Source organism: Salmo salar, chromosome ssa10 (assembly GCF_905237065.1).
Source record: "Salmo salar chromosome ssa10, Ssal_v3.1, whole genome shotgun sequence".
In the NCBI taxonomy this organism is placed as follows: domain Eukaryota; kingdom Metazoa; phylum Chordata; class Actinopteri; order Salmoniformes; family Salmonidae; genus Salmo; species Salmo salar.
Window position 1 is genome coordinate 30,104,560 of NC_059451.1, and position 19,358 is coordinate 30,123,917.

Consider the following 19,358-nt stretch of genomic DNA (forward strand, 5'->3'; position numbering starts at 1 on the left):
CAAAACTAATAAAAACATCACAATGTCGTCATAATATATGCACAAACTCATCCCAACTCTTTTGGCTGGGAAGCATGCAGACGCCTTTAGGCAGTCTCCCAATGGCATATCCCAATGTGGGAGCTTTTATTAGGAGATGGGGAAGGAGAACATTGGAGGCGTGAATAACAAGTGCAGAATAGAGGGGTTGAGAGACGGGTAGAGGGGAGCGCATGTTTAAAGAGGAGTGTAGGTTAAATAAGTGACTTAACTACTGGGCTAACACACACACACACACACACACACACACACACACACACACACACACACACACACACACACACACAGTTGGTTCTCTCTTAGTGGTGTAGAGTGTCTGTCAGGGCAGCAGTGTAACAGTTTACTGAGGCCTGCTGAAAGCTGCTGTCAGGAGGCTCTGGACTCCTCACCACCTCCTCGCTCTCTCTCTCCACTCCGACCTGCCAACTCCCACTTGTTCCCCTTCAAACACACACAGGGACATTGCGTGGGTTTCTTTATGAGGGCTCACTGGGCCGGGGGGTGGTGGAGGAGGTTGCCTCCAGACAGCCAGTGTCAGAGGAGAGAGTAGTTCAGCTGATTAGTAGAGATTACACCACATTTTCCTACTCTTCAATCAATGTGTCCCTGATAATATCCCTGGCCCCTGATCCAGTCTGCTGTGCCCAGAGAAGTCTCTCCTCCCCTGCTGTCTGTGTGTGTGGTCTCACCCCTCTCAGGGCTGGTACAGGGTCTGTCCAAGGGCACTAGTATCTGACTGATCCCCTCTGATTACTGGGATGATTGTTCACCCTCTCCTCTGAGGAAGCACAAGGTGGTGTAGAGTTTGATAGATTTGATTTTAATTTATTCGATAGTTAAAGGTAGTATGCTGCTCAGCCGGAGGGAACATTGGTGTTCCTATATGCCCTGTACCCCTTCTCTCTCTGAACTGTTAAGAACAAACTGGGTTTGTCTTTTGTGGAAAACACTAACGCTTTACTACATTCAAGACCGACTGTGTAAGTTGCTGTGTGTGTGACTGCTTTAGGATCTGTTGTGTGTTTGGGTGTGTGTCATGTCAATCTGACAGACACACACAATCTCTTATCTGGCTGTGTGTGTTTATCTCTTAACTGAGTGTTTGTGTGTTTAGGAGCTGTCGAGTTGTGGCTGGAACAAGAAGGAGAAGCACAGCTCTGCCCCCAATGCTGTGGCCTTCACCCGCAGATTCAACCAGGTAACACACACACACACACACACACACACACACACACACACACACACACACACACAGAAAAGCGGGGGGTGAATAGGGGGAGAAATGTACACCTAGAGCTGAGTTATGAGCCTTCAGTCTTGGCTAGCAGGTAATGGAGCGATTACATCCTCTCTTCACCACATCTCAATTCATCCCTTCTTCCCGAATCCTTTGTTTTGGAGGATGTCATGGTAACAAAACCTACCTTCTGCTGACTTGTTGACTCATCTCCTATAGGGAACACGCACTCAAACCCAGTCTGTCTCATTGTTTAGCCCCATCAGACTGATATGGCTAATGAAGGCTCAGAAGAGACCTTAGACTCCTTCCCTCACTGTCTCTGGTGTTTAACTGTTTGGACATATTTTTCTGTGGTCTGAGAATGTGTTTGTGCATGGTTTTAGTATGTGTGTGTGCGTAAGTATAATTGAGTGTGTGTGTGTGGCCCGCACTCTCAGTGCCCTGTGAAGTCATCCACAGGAAGCCCCCTCATGACGCACAGGCGGCCTTCACCTTTAATCCTGCTCTTTCTGCCCCTTCCCTCTCTCCAATCTCCCCAGTCTCTCCCTGCCCATTTACGTGTCTTTAAGACCTCGCGGTCTCCTTATGAGATTATGTTAGAGGAATGTGTTTCTGTGGAAACTTCCCCACTTCTAGGCTAGCCCAAACAGCCGTTACAGATGTTAGTTCGCTGTACACCACAGGGCTGGCCGACAAGCAGCAGGCAGATGGGCATCAGCGAAGGAAAGTGAGCCTTGTGAATAATGGGGCTTGGACAGGGAGAAGAGGCAGTCCCAGAGATGCTCCAGTCTTTGTACTCTTCCTTTTAACTGTTATTGGCAGCAGTCTTTGGACGACAAGGGGAAGTCTGCATTCTTTCAGTCTAGTACTGCTCAAGTCGAAATCAACCCTTAGCTAGCTCCATACTGCTTCGGTATGACTTCATGTTTATCTGAAAACACTGGATTAATGGAAGCAGTAAGGTAATTGTTCAACCTTGCACTTTGATAAAGGTTTTGGATTGAGTGTACAGGTTGGTATGACTGGAGAGGGGTAGCTGTTGAGTGGGATGTAGTGGGGAGGTGGGTACAGGGATGGAGAGGGGTGAAAAGGTTAATGGGGGTGTTAGGGTTAGAGCTAACGAAGGTTGAAGAGGGGTAGAGTAAGTTCTGGGTGGATGGGGCCTGAGAGGAGGCTGTTTCCTAAACCTAGTCCAGTTTCCCATAATGTAGGATCAGACTCTCTACGTGGGTCACAGCCAGTACTACCGGGTGGCTACTTTAGACTGGGTCATGGTTTGAATTACACTTCTGTTTGTTTAGTGAGTCACTAGTAGTAGTTGAAGGCATCAGCCACTAACCGAACCCTAGCCAGGCCCAGCTGTAGCCTCTTCAACACTCCTTACCCAGGCAGTGAGAGAGGGAGCTATGGTGAACTGCTTTTATGAGGGACTCAGCCACATTAGAGCTAATCCACAGCTATCAGCTGGTATCTCTATGTTCCATACTATTTATGATGAAACAGCAGAGCTTTATAAGACCATAAACACTACAGGAAAGACAACTAAGAGCCTCTGCTTTTTCCTCTGGCCTGTAGAGTGCACACACATAGACACATAGACATAGAGAGAGAGAGAGAGACACAGAGCATCTGTGTCGTAACAGCTGCCAGAAGCAGCGGGGTGATTTACAGTGACATGAGGACAGTGTAGTGGCCATATTGGACAGGCCTATAAACCTTCTCTGCTGGGAGTAGTATTACAAGGCTGCTGCAGCTTTAGTTGGATATTATATGAGACTTTAGTGGCTTATAATGTCACCACTGTGTCTGCACTGCACCTGTGGCTGAGGGCAGGTGTGTGCGTGCTAGAGGGAAGAGCTTGTTCAGGTGAACAGTACTGCCTCACTGGATTGTGGGATTAGTTTTATTAGTGGATCTCCATTCTCTCCTCTGTCTCTCTCTCTGTTATTTACTGCAGTGTTTTAGATTCTAGCCTGTGCCCCCTCCTGTTTACTATTCCCTTCGTCTTGACTTCCATGGAGCAAAAACACTGACTTTTCTGAGAAGAGGCACTCAAACCAGATGCAGGCCACTGAATAACTTGACATTTTGAAAGAGAGTCAAGGTGCATGGACATCTCCTGAGCCAGAGGGTAGTGTAGTGGTGTGACTGTCGCACCCTTGGTCTGGTTCATAGCGTAGGAGCCTTTTGGTGTAGCATGCCAGGATTTAGAGGCTCTAGGCTGTTAGAGAAAAAAAGTGATTTCGCTACCCTGCAACTCTTCAACCACTCTATCTTACGTGACTGTGGGTTTCTATACAGAGCCACCTGCAGTTAGCTAATATCGCAGACTGTCCCTCTGGGGGGGGGGGCAGTTTTGTTAACCAGAGCAACCCCCCTCTCCCCCTTCTCATCTTCAGCACAACCCTGCACCGTACAGTAGAACCATAGTCACACACACTCTCTCTAAAGGTTTGGAGATGGGAAGAGAGAAAGTGAGTGGGAGGAGAGCGCGACTCCTGGAGAGATGGAGATAAAGCCAGTGAGTGGGAGAGGGTGATGGAGAGTGAGATAAGGAGAGCGATGGTTGCAGAGAAAGACTTCAGGGACCATCGGTACTGTGTGTGTAGTTGATGACATTGATGTCTTCGTCTATTACACAGACAGGCTGGATCTATTTCCTTTGTTTGTCCTGTGGTTAGATGACATCAGCACTCTAGATCTCATCTTGGATCTGCCCTGATCTCTCTCTCTCTCGAACAGTGTACAGACAGCTGTAGACTATAAAAGACTCAGGAGGCCTGATATCAGCTTATTCTTTCCCCATTACTTCTCATCTTTCTTTCCTCTCTCATGAGGGCTGTTGGACCAGATGCTGACTGATTTATTGACCTTATTTGCTTTGCTATGAGAGGAGATCCGTGCATGTGTGAGAGAGAGCTCTTGGCCAATGGCCATTGATGTCTCGGTCCGATCACTTTGTTCTGTCTGGGGGTTAACACACACACACACACACACACACACACACACACACACACACACACACAGACACACACAGAGACAGACAGACCTCATTCACTCACAACGTGTCAGGAACCATGGCAGGAACATTGTACGGTACCTGATGTTAAATGGCTATTATGGTTAGGTCTCAGCCAGCAATCACATTTATGAGTGTGTGTGTGTCTTCTCTGTCTTAACCATCTGTCTGCTTGTTGTTGAGCACTTTGTGCTATGCATTTATTGTCGTTGGTTGATTGTTTTGTGTCTCCAGACGACTTTCTGGGTGGTGAGGGAGATTCTGCATGCTCAGACCCTGAAGATCAGAGCTGAGGTACTCAGTCTCTACATCAGAACTGCCAAGGTACACGCACTGTACTCTACTGCGTATGCTCTACAGTAGTACTTTGTGAAGCAAGAACCACAGATTCTTGATTCATATTCACGAGTGGACAATAAATTGTAATGTGAAAGCGTGTGTATTCATCCTTGTTCTCTGTTCCCAACAGAAACTGTGTGACATAAACAACCTGCATGCAGTGATGGCTGTGGTGTCAGGCCTACAAAGCGCTCCCATCTATAGACTCTCCAAGACATGGGCGGTGAGTTACTGTGTCCCTGCAGCTCAAAACAATGATCCTTCTCAACTGAGATGTGTTGACGGTGTGAAGAGCAGTCGCATATGTAAATGGTCCTTTTCTATTTCACCAGTTATTACACTGTCAATACATTGCTGGAATATGTAATGGTCTTGTGTATTGGAAGCATCTGTGCAGAAACCTCAGAACAGAGAAAACCGCGAGAGGGAACGGTCTGATTCTGATCCATCCTCAGACGGACAGAGCCTTGGAGATTAGGGCTGACATAATGACATACTGACGCGGTGATATCATGGTGGAAATGTAATATTAATGTGAGTGATATAAACCCCAGTAGTCAGCAGTACACACAGCAGACAGCCAGAAAATCCCCTGGACCACTAGACCTGCCTGGCCAGAGAGACCGGCACACCTGCTCCTAGTCAACAAACACACACACACACACACACACTCACTCTCACTCTCTCACTCTCTCTCACACACACACACACTCTCTCACTCTCTCACACACACACTCTGGATAACATTAGGCCGTGGCCAGAGTAGAGCTTATCCCTCACCCAGAGCTCCTGTGGATATCATCAGTAGTGTTATCACGACGTCTCCTGAGACCCTGCTGAGCTGTTATGACAACTGTTGCATTACCACACTGTTGCAATGTGACTTAAGCATTACGATGATCATACCAGATGCATCGTTATTTACCAGCCACATTTGTAAGTGTTTTCCAAACAAGCACATAGAGAGAAAGTTTGCCAAGTGCGAAAGAAAAGCAGTGCTGCTCTCGGATCAGCTTTTGCCATTCAAATCTTACCTTAACATTGGAATTATTCCACAATACTGACGACGGATCAGCTCCTAGAGCGATATTACCACCTATGACTGCAAATAGGCTATTGAGGCAGCTTATCGCGCTTACCGATAATAATGCACTAAATCAGTGTGCACGTTATTGTGTTCATGTTGTCCCTCATTAAACACATTGAGGCAAAAATTAGACAGTAGTCTTGTCGCAATATATAACTCAATTGATTGAACATGAAATTGATTTCAATATGATTGACCTTGTAGATGCTCGCTAGTATCGTGGCAAAGTAACAAAACCCAAAGCTAATTTAACTTCTATAGGAAAACAGCCCTAATGTTGGAAATAAACATCATTTGTTGTTATCCAGAGTCACATTAATTTATTGTTTAAGCTACAGCACATAATATTTTATAGAACCAAAAGGTTTGGTCTGCTTCGTGTTTTCAGTTTTGTCATGGTAAAAATATTGCGATACTGGTATTGTCACGGCCCTAGTATGTGTACAATAACTCAACTCAAACATATTTCTCTGTCTGTCTCTCTAGTTGTTGAGTCGGAAGGACAAAGCAACGTTTGAGCGGTTGGAGTATCTCATGGCCAAAGAAGACAACTACAAGCGTCTCAGAGACTACATACGCAGCCAGAGCATGAACTCCTGCATACCATACCTGGGTAAGAAGACACACACTTCCTATTTTAAAGTGACGTTTTCATGAGTCCCCCATATTATGCCCCTAGCAATCACCAATAACCATAATCAGCTGCACCCACTGGTAAGTCGTCACAATTTACAGTATACCTGTTTCCCATTCGTCAGTCTGCCCTCTGAGGGGCAGAGTGAGAGAAAGCGGGGCAGAGATAATGGTGAGAATGAAAGGAGTGAAAGAGAGAAGTCCTTGTCAGGTCTCTGCATGAGGAGTATGTGACCATGTGGTGTTTAGAGCTGGACAAACACATGAGTCATGGAGAAATCATTAAAATCACATTCATGATTTCCTCTGCTCCATCCTTTTTATGTTTATATTTCCTCTGCTCCATCCTTTTTATATTTCTTCCCCCTTTCCTTCCTTTCCTCTCTGGAAGCTGAGCACTAACAAAGCCCAGGAATCCCCTATGAACTACAGCACCATCCATCTTGCTCCCTCTCTTTCTCGCTCGCTCTCTCTCGCTTTCTCTCACTCGCCCTTTCTCTTGCGCTCTTCCTTTCTTTCTCTCTGTGTGGTTGTTTTCCTGGATTTTATTGTAGGCCTATTTTTTTCTACCTGTGTTCTTTGAGGGCTAGATTGAAGGTTTCCTATTTTATTAAAGCTAGTGAAACCAGACTTCACTCTTGTTTTTGGTTCCTGTTGTGGTTCATACAGGATGAATGTGAAAGGCAGGAATCTCACTCACGCACACCACACACACACAGGTGTTAGGGATTTCTCAGCTCTGTAAAGACAAGAAGTCAGATTGGTGCATGCTGTTATATATAATTATATATTTGCATGCATCTTCACTTGTGTGTGTGTGTGTGTGTGGAGAGATCCAGTCGTGCTGGTGTCATTTCTGAGCACATTGCATTACGTTTCTCTTTATAGCCTGGCCAGCATCCCTGTCAGAGGCTTTATAGAAGAGAGGAAAGTAATAAAACGGAGAGCTAAAACACAGTGTTTGCGCACAGGCACATGTGTTTCAGAGCACAGATCTACTTTTTAGGTTTTGTGTGAAAGTTGTGTAGGGTGCTGGGCTGAGCTGCTCTGGCAGACTGGGGGGAAAATGCTGCTGTGTGTGTTGTACAGCAGATCTGAAACGCATTAATACTCGGTCATTCTCTACTGCCATAAATCTACCACGTCGTTAGAGAAAGAAACTGAGGGAGAGGATGGGAGAGTGAGAGAGGCACAGTGCTGGCATAGAAGCAGCCATATCCTAAAGTGTGTGTGTGTGTGTGTGCAGTGATTGATTGACTTCCCCCTCTGATTTGTTATCATAGGCTGCGTTCACACAGGCAGCACAATTCTGATCTTTTTTCCACTTCATTTTTTTTACCCATCAGATATTTTCAAATCAGCTCTTTTTCAGAGCTGATCTGAATGGTCAAAAGACAGATTAGTGAAAAGTGTGTGTTTGTGTGCGCGTTGTTCCGTTTCTGTGTTCTTCAGTGGAACCCTGATCCTCTTTGTCCACCTGTGATTGTCTCCTAAACAGGCAGTAAAGTAGAGGTTTGTTCATCTGAGTGTGTGCAAATGAGATGTGTAATACTCATGGTACAAACAGGCAAACAAGCTTGCTCTGTTAACAAGAGGCTGTTCTCATTTGAGGTAGCTACTGTACCTTACAAAACCCCTCCAGTCAAATGTTTTAAACTTTTGTACCTCTTTCCTCCAGCATCTTCACAAGGTCCTTTGCTGTTGTTCTGGGATTGATTTGTACTTTTCACATCGAAGTACGTTCATCTCTAGGAGACAGAACGCGTCTCCTTCCTGAGCGGTATGACAGCTGCGTGGTCCCATGGTGTTTAAACTTGCGTACTATTGTTTCTACAGATGTATGGTACCTTCAGGCATTTAGAAATTGCTCCCAAGGATGAACCAGACTTGTGGAGGTCTACAATTTTTTTTCTGAGGTCTTGGCTGATTTCTTTTGATTTTCCCATGATGTCAAGCAAAGAGGCACTGAGTTTGAAGGTAGGCCTTGAAATACATCCACAGGTACACCTCCAATTGACTCAAATTATGTCAATTAGCCTATCAGAAGCTTCTAAAGCCATGCCATCATTTTCTGGAATTTTCCAAGCTGTTTAAAGGCACAGTCAACTTAGTGTATGTAAACTTCTGACCCACTGGAATTGTGATGCAGTGAATTATAAGTTAAATAATCTTTCTGTGAAATTTTTGGGGAAAAATTACTTGTCATGCACAAAGTAGATGTCCTAACCAACTTGCCAAAACTATAGTTTGTTAACAAGAAATTTGTGGAGTGGTTGAAAAACGAGTTTTAATGACTCCAACCGAAGTGTATGTAAACTTCCGACTTCAACTGTATGTCTTTGTAAAACTGAAAATCTAGCAATTTACATGGAACGAATGTCCCCCTCCTTCCTCCTGTCTTTTTTCACCTCCCCCTTAACCTTTTCTCTTCTGTGTCCTTGTCGTTTTTGTCTTCCATCTAGCTGCTATGTTCATGCCCTCTCTATGTTGATCTGTCTGTTAATCTTTCGTTTCCCCTCTACTTCAGTATCATCTTTCCCTATTTTCTCTTTCTCTCCCTCCATTTTTACATCTTTGTAGCCCTGACTACCAGCTCTTTTGCGCTCTCTCTGAACTACAATAAATCAAATGTGTTTAAAGCCCTTTTTACATCAGCAGATGTCAGAGTGCTATACAGAAACCCAGCCAAAAACCCCAAACAGCAAGCAATGCAGATGAAGAACTACAGAAATGTGGTTCTCATTGTTCCTCCTCTCCTTGTCTTTAGAAAAGCGTTCCTCTCCTCCTCTTTTCTCCCCCTCACTTCACCTCTTCTACTCTCCACGGCTGCATTTTTTCATTGTGAACTCCTCCATAGAAGACCCATCATCCTCCATTTTTACTACTTCTCTGTTCCTGACAGCTCATTCATACAGCGCTGTAATCAAACGTATCATGTAAATGCCAGCTGTGACCGAGCAGACTTACTAGTTTGACTGACTGTACACCATGTTCACTCAATGTCCTGGATGTTATTGTCTGTTTGCCATGGCGTGGTTGAAGGATAGACAGAAACCAGGTGTGTGAGGTGGGGTGAGAACAGAGGGTATTTAGAAACCGTTTTATTTAGTATTTAACTACATGGAAAGTGATGGCAGAGCGTGGCAGGTATTTACATCCGTCAACTTGACTGTACTGATGGGTGTCTGTACTGATGGGTGTTTGAATTTTAGTAATTTTTTTTACTGGAATGAACAGAAAGGCCATACCAGGGCTAAGTTGAGCAGGGCGTGACTGACTATACTCATTATAAATATGTTGATAAATAACAGAAGGGAGAGACCATGGAGGAAACATTTGGCTTCAGCAGAATCATACGTCTTAAATTAACTCTCGCAAATAAAACCAAATATATTTACATACCAAAGCGAGCTGGGCTGTTTCCACATCACAAAGCACATTGTTACAATCCTTTTCCTCTCTGTGGGAACCCCGAAACAACAAGCCCAAACAAAGCAAGAGCGAGAGGGGGGGGGGGGGGGAGAGAGTTAAATGTACATACGTTTTGTAAGCCTGGGGGGCATGCCTCTCAACCCTTTGACTGTGGAACGTTTTTAACTGATGACATCATAAGGAACTTCTTATTAAATCTTTAGTACGCGGTGAAGAATGGCATTCACTAGCAACAGACCCAGCTTGAGACGAGCAAAATAAAACGGCAAAATGAACCATTTATTTTCCAGTCAACATTTGTGAAATAAGCATCTGAAATTCCTAATGTAACCACCTTCATAGCGTATTGATGTGTGACATGGTAGAGGACCATACAGAGTATAACATAGTGACTGTTGTAGAAGGCCGTGGCAGCTAGCTCTGTGTTTAGAGTTCATACTTTGTCTGTCCACTGCTGTCTTTCACAGCACTCACTATCATATGGCTGTCTGGCCATGCTAGAGAGGACTCGATAGAAGCACAGCTGAAACAATAGCAGAACGCTGTGCCATCTTCCCTTCAGAGAGGCTGAAGAAGAACCAGGGTTTCCATGAAGCAGTTTGATTTGGGATTTGGGCCTCGACAGTTGAAAACAGCTTCTCTTAAAAATGTAAGAAAGGAAAATAATGTGAAGATGGGTAGCTTGGTGGAGAAGTTGAGACGTCACTGGGTGGGAGGGTAGGGATTAGGATGGGTCAAAGGTCATGGCATAGATAGTGGGGTGGAGACTGTTCCAGGCTCAGTCGATAGGTCGTATCATTATGCGGACAGACTTGAGGGAGTACGATCCTCCTCCGTACTCGGCCCAGAAGATTCCATCCTGGAACTTACTGCGGTAAACCCCTCCGCTGTACCACACTCCATTCAGGTTGGTCTGACCACAGGCGTTGTACCACCAACCTCCCTTATGGAAGTGGGCACAGTTACCTAGATGGGAGAGAAGGGCTTAGTGGTACAGAATATTCTAGTGGTAGTTGTCACTTGAGCAGAGATGTTACAGAGATAGACCACAGTAAAGAGAAGCTTGAGCAACAGTGTACTTGGGAAACTGTAGCATAGCAGTGTGTTGGTGCACTAGTACAGTATTGTACTCGTATTCTAGCTTACACTGTTTTTCCCTTGTTTTACCTGAGAAAGCATCCTTGTCCCTGTCCAGCGTGGTGAACATTTTCCCATTGTGGCTGCTGAGGGAGTCTCCAGCGTTTCCCTGGTAGGTGCCCAGTCTCAGGCGGTAGCCCTCACTCTCAGGCTCCAGGTGGAAGCTGCTGTACTCAGCATACACCTTCTTCCCCACCCAGTCCTCCAGCTCTACAAGCAGCCTGTAGTCCCCCTGCTTTCCCAGGTTAAAGATGTTCTCCAGACCCAGCCAGTATTCACCGTCTATGTTCCCAAAGCCTTTCTGTAGGGGGAGAGGCACACAGCAGGTTATATTATATATGCTTTCCAGGTTCCAAGGGTTTCTAGTAAATGGTTAAAGGTCTGTGAGTTGTGTGGTGGTTGTGTAGTTTCACACCTAAAGCATTTAGAATGTTCCGGTCATCCACCAACTAGCCTAAACGGCAGCAGTTTTTCTAGTCAGGAGCAGAAGGAACCACACCTCTATCTGCAGACAGTAGATACAGTCACGCTCAGAGGACAAAGAAATGGTTAGTCAGACGGTAGACTCCACTAATGTGATTTCTCGCCACATCATGTTAAAGGAAGCCAAACCTTCAGAATCAATGGAACATGTTGAATCTCAGTTGGAGATGATAATATGTAAACGTTCTGCCTCTGCTTTCCCAGTCAAGGTGAATTAACTGGCTGTTGCAGGGGAGAAAGACTATGGGGGCTGCACAGACACCACACACACAGTCACACATTGGCAGGGCCAGGGCTTTCTCCAGAGTGATGGCGTGTGTTAGCAGCCCAGAGTGTGTTGGCGGAATGGTGTTGGTTATGTAACAAAGGAGGGGAGATTAGGGGGACGTGGAGCTTCCTACATCAGCCCCTCCCTGTCACTGCTGGGGTCACAGCTGATTGGAAGTTTGAGGGAGAGGGCTGGACTTCACATGCCATGGGTTAGCGCCAATGGCTCAGTGGTTAACAATAGGCCGATGGATGCAGATACTTTTGTTCTCTCGGTGTGTGTCAGTGTGTGATTGTCTGCGCTACACTACCTTGTAGTTCTCCCAGTTCCTGAAGAAGTTGACCGATCCATCCTTCCTCCTCTGTAGCACGGTCCAGCCTCCGTTGTCTAGGCTGTGTTCACACCAGGCCTGGATCAGCTGTTTATTACTCTCTGCCTTCAGGAGGTACATCCCACTGGTGCTGTGGCCCGCCTGGCGCACCTGGTAGCAGTCCTTAAACGGACCTGAGAGGAGGAGGGAGGAATGGGTCAGTGCCTGCGTCATCATGGCACCCTATTCCCTATGTAATGCACTCCTTTTGACCAGGGCCCAAAGCCAATGTCTCTACTCTGTTAGTCCTTCAGTGCTGCCTCTATGACATAACATCCCCTTCACTAATCACCAAACCATGTCCTGCCTCAGGTGAACAAGACGTCTTCTTTCATCACAGACAGAAAATACATTATGCAGCGTTCGCTGGGGAGAAGAGGCCGGGGGGAGAAGAGACGGGGGGGGGGGGGGGGGCAGCACCAAAGATGGTGCCAGAGAGAGGAGAGGTCATGAGCAGATGAGCTCCTGCATTTTTCAGCATGTTCTTAAAAAATATATAGATTTAGATAAACTTAGATTTTTTTTTTTGTCAGGGACATATACAGGATGCTACCCTGTACAATTAGAGTCGCACAGTCTACTCCAACCAAATGGAGAAGCCTTAGAAGCTGCCTCCCGCTGTTCAGAGGTAATTAAAATACAGTATCCTGTGTATGTAAAGAATGATAAGACACGAAAAGAGCACAAAATGAAGCTCCTTATGGAAAATCAAGACTTTTTGCTGACCATTGTAAAAATGGAAACATCAGCAACCCTCATCTTCCACACAGACCATCCCCTGGCATGGCACAGTGCTATATTAGCACACTGCCCCTCTGTTGGGGGGGTGTTACCAAGGGGTGGAAACTCAGGATAATAGACAACGAGGACTCTGAGTCAGCGAATATAAATATCTGTAATTCTGGAACAGTATTGGTACAGGGCAACCCCAAACAGTTTCAGCTGGACTTTAACCTAATCAAAGAATTAGCTCAGCAGGAGAAGCTCTCCCTGGAGAAAGATACCCCCACCTCGAGCAGGTCAGACCAGACCTCTTCATTCTATAACCCCACAGACGAGCACCCCCAAGTGGAAAGTCAACCTCCCAGCACAGAGTACTACTCCCTCATTGAAATGAAGGATACATTTACCCAGCTGGAGGTAAGGCAGGTGGAGCTGGAACAGCAGGTAATTACACTCCAGTCAGCACAGACCCAGACAACAGTCTAGCACAACAACACCCCCTTAACCAGACCCGAAGAGCTGGAGAGAGACATATCTGTACTCTGGACTAGAGCTCGACCGAATATGATTTTTCAACGCCGATATCGATTATTGGAGGACCAAAAAAAGACTATACCTATTAATCGGCCGATTCCTATTTTATTTATTTTTTCTCCTTTTTTCCCTTCTTTAATGAACATGTTTCATTATTTGAGACTAAATTGATTTTATTGATGTATTATATTAAGTTAAAATAAGTGTCCATTGTTCATTCAGTATTGTTGTAATTGTCATTATATATTTGTAATAATGACAATTACAACAATACTGAACGAACAATGGACACTTATTTTAACTTAATATAATACATCAATAAATTCAATTTAGTCTCAAATAATGAAAAATGTTAAATTTGGTTTAAATAATGCAAAAACAAAATGTTGGAGAAGAAAGTGAAAGTGCAATATGTGCCATGTAAAAAAGCTAACATTTTAAGTTCCTTGCTCAGAACATGAGAACATATGAAAGCTGATGGTTCCTTTTACATGAGTCTTCAATATTCCCACTTAAGAAGTTTTAGGTTGTAGTTATTATAGGACTATTTCTCTCTATACCATTTGTATTTCATATACCTTTGACTATTGGATGTTCTAATAGGTACTTTAGTATTGCCAGCCTAATCTCGGGAGTTGATAGACTTGAAGTCATAAACAGTGCAATGCTTGAAGCATTGCAAAGAGTACTGTTTGAATGAATGCTTTCGAGCCTGCTGCTGCCTAACACCGCTCAGTCAGACTGCTCTATCAAATCATAGACTTAATATATTATAATTAACACACAGAAATACAAGCCATAGGTCATTAATATGGTCAAATCCGGAAACTATCATTTTAGAAAACAAAAAGTTTATTCCATAAAGTGAAATACGGAACCGTTCCATATTTGATCTAACGGGTGGCATCCATAAGTCTAAATATTGCTGTTACATTGCACAACCTTCAATGTTACGTCATAATTACGTAAAATTCTGGCAAATTAGTTCGCAATGAGCCAGGCGGCCCAAACTGTTGCATATACCCTGACTCTGCGTGCAATGAACGCAAGAGAAGTGACACAATTTCCCTAGTTTAATATTGCCTGCTAACATGAATTTCTTTTAATTAAATATGCAGGTTTAAAAAAATATACTTCTGTGTATTGATTTTAAGAAAGGCGTTGATGTTTATGGTTAGGTACATTCATGTAACGATTGTGCTTTTTTTGCGAATGCGCTTTTGTTAAATCATCCCCCGTTTGGCGAAGTTGGCTGTCTTTGTTAGGAAGAAATGGTCTTCACACAGTTCGCAACGAGCCAGGCGGCCCAAACTGCTGCATATACCCTGACGCTGTTGCACAGAACGCAAGAGAAGTGACACAATTTCCCTATTTTAAAGAAATTCATGTTAGCAGGCAATATTAACTAAATATGCAGGTTTAAAAATATATACTTGTGTATTGATTTTAAGAAAGGCGTTGATGTTTATGGTTAGGTACACATTAGAGCAACGACAGTGCTTTTTCGCGAATGCGCTTGTTAAATCCCCCGTTTGTAGGCTGTGATTCAATGATTCAATGATAAATTTACAGGCACCGCTTCGATTATATGCAACGCTGGACAAGCTAGATAAACTAATATCATCAACCATGTGTAGTTACCTAGTGATTATGTTAAGATTGATTGTTTTTTTACAAGATACATTTAATGCTAGCTAGCACCTTACCGTGGCTCCTTGCTGCACTCGCATAACAGGTAGTCAGCCTGCCACGCAGTATCCTTGTGGAGTGGAATGTAATCCGCCATGATCGGTGTCCAAAAATGACGATTACCGATTGTTATGAAAACTTGAAATGGGCCCTAATTAATCGGCCATTCTGATTAATCGGTCGACCTCTACTCTGGACTGTGGTGAGACAACTTCAACAGGAGAAGGAGCAGGAGAAAAACAGAGCACTAGAGGATAGGATCAGACTGCTGGAGAGGATGAGGGGGGGATGGCGTGTGACAAAACAACCCGTTAGAGAGGTGGCCACCCCCGCAGAACAGCCCACCTCAGCTTCGAACACAAGTCTCAACACCACAGCAGAACAGTCCACCCCAAATCCTGACCATGTCGACATCACAGCGGGACAGACAAATGAAGAACCCCAAGCCCAGAGAATCTAACCCCCTGAGAGCAGTCCTCAACAGTCCAATCCCTGTACCTTTTGCAGAATATCAGTCTGTACCAGATGTTTTTCCTGGAGAGAACTGGCTTCTTTGCTGCCCTTCTTGACACCAGGCCATCCTCCAAAAGTCTTCGCCTCACTGTGCGTGTAGATGCACTCACACCCGCCTTCTGCCATTCCTGAGCAAGCTCTGTACTGGTGGTGCCCAGATCCCGCAGCTGAATCAACTTTAGGAGACGGTCCTGGCGCTTGCTGGACTTTCTTGGGTGCCCTGAAGCCTTCTTCACAACAATTGAACTGCTCTCCTTGAAGTTCTTGATGATCTGATAAATGGTTGATTTAGGTGCAATCTTACTGGCAGCAATATCCTTGCCTGTGAAGCCCTTTTTGTGCAAAGCAATGATGACGGCACGTGTTTCTTTGCAGGAAACCATGGTTGACAGAGGAAGAACAATGATTCCAAGCACCACCCTCCTTTTGAAGCTTCCGGTCTGTTATTCAAACTCAATCAGCATGACAGAGTGATCTCCAGCCTTGTCCTCGTCGACACTCACACCTGTGTTAACGAGAGAATCACTGACATGATGTCAGCTGGTCCTTTTGTGGCAGGGCTGAAATACAGTGGAAATGTTTTTTGGGGATTCAGTTCATTTGCATGGCAAAGAGGGACTTTGCAATTAATTGCAATTCATCTGATCACTCTTCATAACATTCATGAGTATATGCAAATTGCCATCATACAAACTGAGGCAGCAGACTAATATTTGTGTCATTCTCAACTTTTGGTCACGACTGAACACAACACATATTGTACTCCTTATGGACTGAAATGGGACATGTATACAAGAAAAACAACATTTTCCCAAACAGTGTGTCTAAACTCTGGTGTCCAAATACCCCGCGCGCCCTAGACCTTCTGTCTGAGGACCAACAAGGTTCACCCAGCCACATAATACACACAGGCACAAACGACTTGAGAGCACAGCAGGAAAGGGTGGCCACAGCACTCAAGGGAGTGATTGAAAAAGCTTCTTCTACTTTCCCCGATGCACAAGTGCTTATATCCACCCTGCTACCATACAGCGGTTAAATGCAAGTATTTCCCGTGACTGTGCCTCAAAACCAAATGTTTACCATGCCCATCACTCCACCCTGTACTTGAACAGCCTTTATGACCAGGTCTACCCCCCCGGACCTACACATAGAGGACCCATGCTAAGAGGGTCTACATCCAGACCACAACACCACCAGCCACACCTCCACCCCAACCAATCAACCCCCCCAAGTCAACCATGCCCACACTCCATTTAGGCCCCCTCAGATCAGATCTATGGCCCTCCTGCCCACCCCATGCATCCCACCCCCGCAAAGAGGGCCTCAACATAGAAGTCACACATATACGCTCAGGCCGTGAGCAGGCAAACAGGCCAAACCCCCACTCTTACACTAGCCCAAGCCAATGGCATGTACCAGATTCTCAGCAGGCTCTGCTCACACTTCATGGCCTGAGGCCAAACCACACGACCAACAACATTGGACATTTTATGGAACACAAAGCCTTCACTATCTCATCCTGGAATATCCAAAGTCTGAGGTCGTTTGCCTTTGGCCTAAAGAGCAGGAACCTGGACTTCATCAAAGACATTGAAATACAGACATTGTCATCCTACCAGAAACATGGTTCCTCAGGAGACGGACCCACTGGTTGCCCTCCCTCCCCTTGTCCCTTCCCCCTTGTCCCTCTTCTTTGTCCCTTCCCCCTTGTCCCTTCCCCCTTGTCCCTCTTCTTTGTCCCTTCCCCCTTGTCCCTTCCCCCTTGTCCCTCTTCTTTGTCCCTTCCCCCTTGTCCCTTCCCCCTTGTCCCTCTTCTTTGTCCCTTCCCCCTTGTCCCTTCCCCCTTGTCCCTCTTCTTTGTCCCTTCCCCCTTGTCCCTCTTCTTTGTCCCTTCCCCCTTGTCCCTCTTCTTTGTCCCTTCCCCCTTGTCCCTCTTCTTTGTCCCTTCCCCTTGTCCCTCTTCTTTGTCCCTTCCCCCTTGTCCCTTCCCCTTGTCCCTTCCCCTTGTCCCTTCCCCCTTGTCCCTTCCCCCTTGTCCCTTCCCCCTTGTCCCTTCCCCCTTGTCCCTCTTCTTTGTCCCTTCCCCCTTGTCCCTCTTCTTTGTCCCTTCCCCCTTGTCCCTCTTCTTTGTCCCTCTTCTTTGTCCCTTGTCCCTTCCCCCTTGTCCATCTTCTTTGTCCCTTGTCCCCGTCCTCCCCATTGGCCCTTTCTCCTCCCCATTGGCCCTTTCTCCTCCCCATTGGCCCTTTCTCCTCCCCATTGGCCCTTTCTCCTCCCCATTGGCCCTTTCTCCTCCCCATTGGCCCTTTCTCCTCCCCATTGGCCCTTTCTCCTCCCCATTGGCCCTTTCTCCTCCCCATTGCCTTCTCCTCCCCATCCTCCTCCCCATTGGCCCTTTCCCCTTCCCCTTGTCTCCTCTCCCCTTGTCCCCTCGGCCCTCTCCCTCCCTCTCTCCCCTCGGCCCTCTCTCTCCCCTCGGCCCTCTCTCTCCCCTCGGCCCTCTCTCTCCCCTCGGCCCTCTCTCTCGCCCACTCCCTCTCGCTCTCTCTCTGCCCACTCCCTCTCGCTCTCTCTCCCCTCGCTCTCTCTCTCTGCCCACTCCCTCTCGCTCTCTCTCCCCTCGGCTCTCTCTCCCCTCGGCTCTCTCTCCCCTCGGCTCTCTCTCCCCTCGGCTCTCTCCCCTCGGCTCTCTCCCTCTCTCCCCTCGGCTCTCTCCCTCTCTCCCCTCGGCTCTCTCCCCTCGGCCCTCGGCCTCCCTCACTCTCTGCCCTCGGCCTCCCTCACACTCTCCCCTCGGCCTCCCTCAATCTCTCCCTCACTCTCTCCCCTCGGCCTCCCTCCCTCTCTCCCCTCGGCCCTCGGCCTCCCTCCCTCTCTCCCTCTCGGCCCTCTCCCTCCCTCCCCTTTTTTTTTTAGTCGGGGACAGCCCGACTCTATTCCATTATTTTTTTCCTTTCCTTGAAAAAATTCACAGTCCATAACGATTTACAAGCATTCCCATAACATGATGCACAGTACTCCTTAATGTGTTGAATTGGATTTGCCCCAAACACAACACTTTGTATTCAAGGCAAAAAGTAAATTGCTTTGCCACATTTTTTGCAGTATTAATTTAGTGCCTTGTTGCAAACAGGATGCATGTTTTGTATTATTTGTATTCTGTACAGGCATCCTTTTTACTCTGTCGATTAGCTTAGTATTGTGGAGTAACTACAATGTTGTTTTTTAAAGTCACTATTTGCCTCATGGTGAAATCCCTGAGCAGTTTTCGTCCTTTCCAGCAACTGAGTTAGGAAGGACGCCTGTATCTTTGTAGTGACTGGGTGTATTGATACACCATCCAAAGTATAATTAATAACTTCACCATGCTCAAAGGGATATTCAATGTCTGCTTTTGTTTTACCCATCTACCAATAGCCAGCCTTTGCGAGGCATTGGAAAACCTCCCTGGTCTTTGTGGTTGGATCTTTTTGAAATTCACTGCTCGACTGAGGGACCTTACAATTACCTGTATGTGTGGGGTACAGAGAAGAGGTAGTCGTCATGAAATCATGTTAAACACTATTATTGCACACAGAGCGACTCCATGCAACTTATTATGTGACTTATTAAGTCCAAGATGACGTAGCAGTCAGGCGTCTTGTAACATTTTGCTTAATGTTTAAACCGTAATTTTATTTTTTTTCCGTTAAAACGTTTTGAAAAGATCATAAAATTCCATGGCAATTTACAATGTAGAATAATGGTCCTATTACGTATGTATGACCACTAGGGCTGGTTAATGAAGTTCTATCTACTGCAACTGTTTACAGCCATAGAACGCAGCTACAGTAACATGTCGATAGCGAC

The 19,358-nt window shown here is 45.8% G+C and overlaps 2 protein-coding genes across 5 annotated transcripts in view; one reads left to right on the top strand and one right to left on the bottom strand.

The window, feature by feature from the left end:
• The window catches only part of ralgps2 (Ral GEF with PH domain and SH3 binding motif 2), a 145,908-nt gene that overhangs the window by 78,258 nt on the left and 48,292 nt on the right, over positions 1-19,358 (top strand). For all 3 annotated transcript variants that reach the window (XM_014216814.2, XM_014216817.2, XM_014216816.2), the window contains exons 5-8: positions 1,154-1,237; positions 4,533-4,622; positions 4,768-4,860; positions 6,211-6,337. In XM_014216814.2, the coding sequence (XP_014072289.1) occupies positions 1,154-1,237; positions 4,533-4,622; positions 4,768-4,860; positions 6,211-6,337 (394 nt within the window). The remainder of the gene's footprint in view (positions 1-1,153; positions 1,238-4,532; positions 4,623-4,767; positions 4,861-6,210; positions 6,338-19,358) is intronic.
• Positions 9,421-19,358, bottom strand: part of angptl1a (angiopoietin-like 1a) — a 41,560-nt gene continuing 31,622 nt past the window's right edge. For both annotated transcript variants that reach the window (XM_014216818.2, XM_014216819.2), the window contains exons 5-7: positions 11,988-12,181; positions 10,957-11,227; positions 9,421-10,755 (exon numbers count right to left, since the gene is read on the bottom strand). In XM_014216818.2, coding sequence (XP_014072293.1) covers positions 10,568-10,755; positions 10,957-11,227; positions 11,988-12,181 — 653 coding nt within the window. In that variant the 3' untranslated portion in view covers positions 9,421-10,567. The remainder of the gene's footprint in view (positions 10,756-10,956; positions 11,228-11,987; positions 12,182-19,358) is intronic.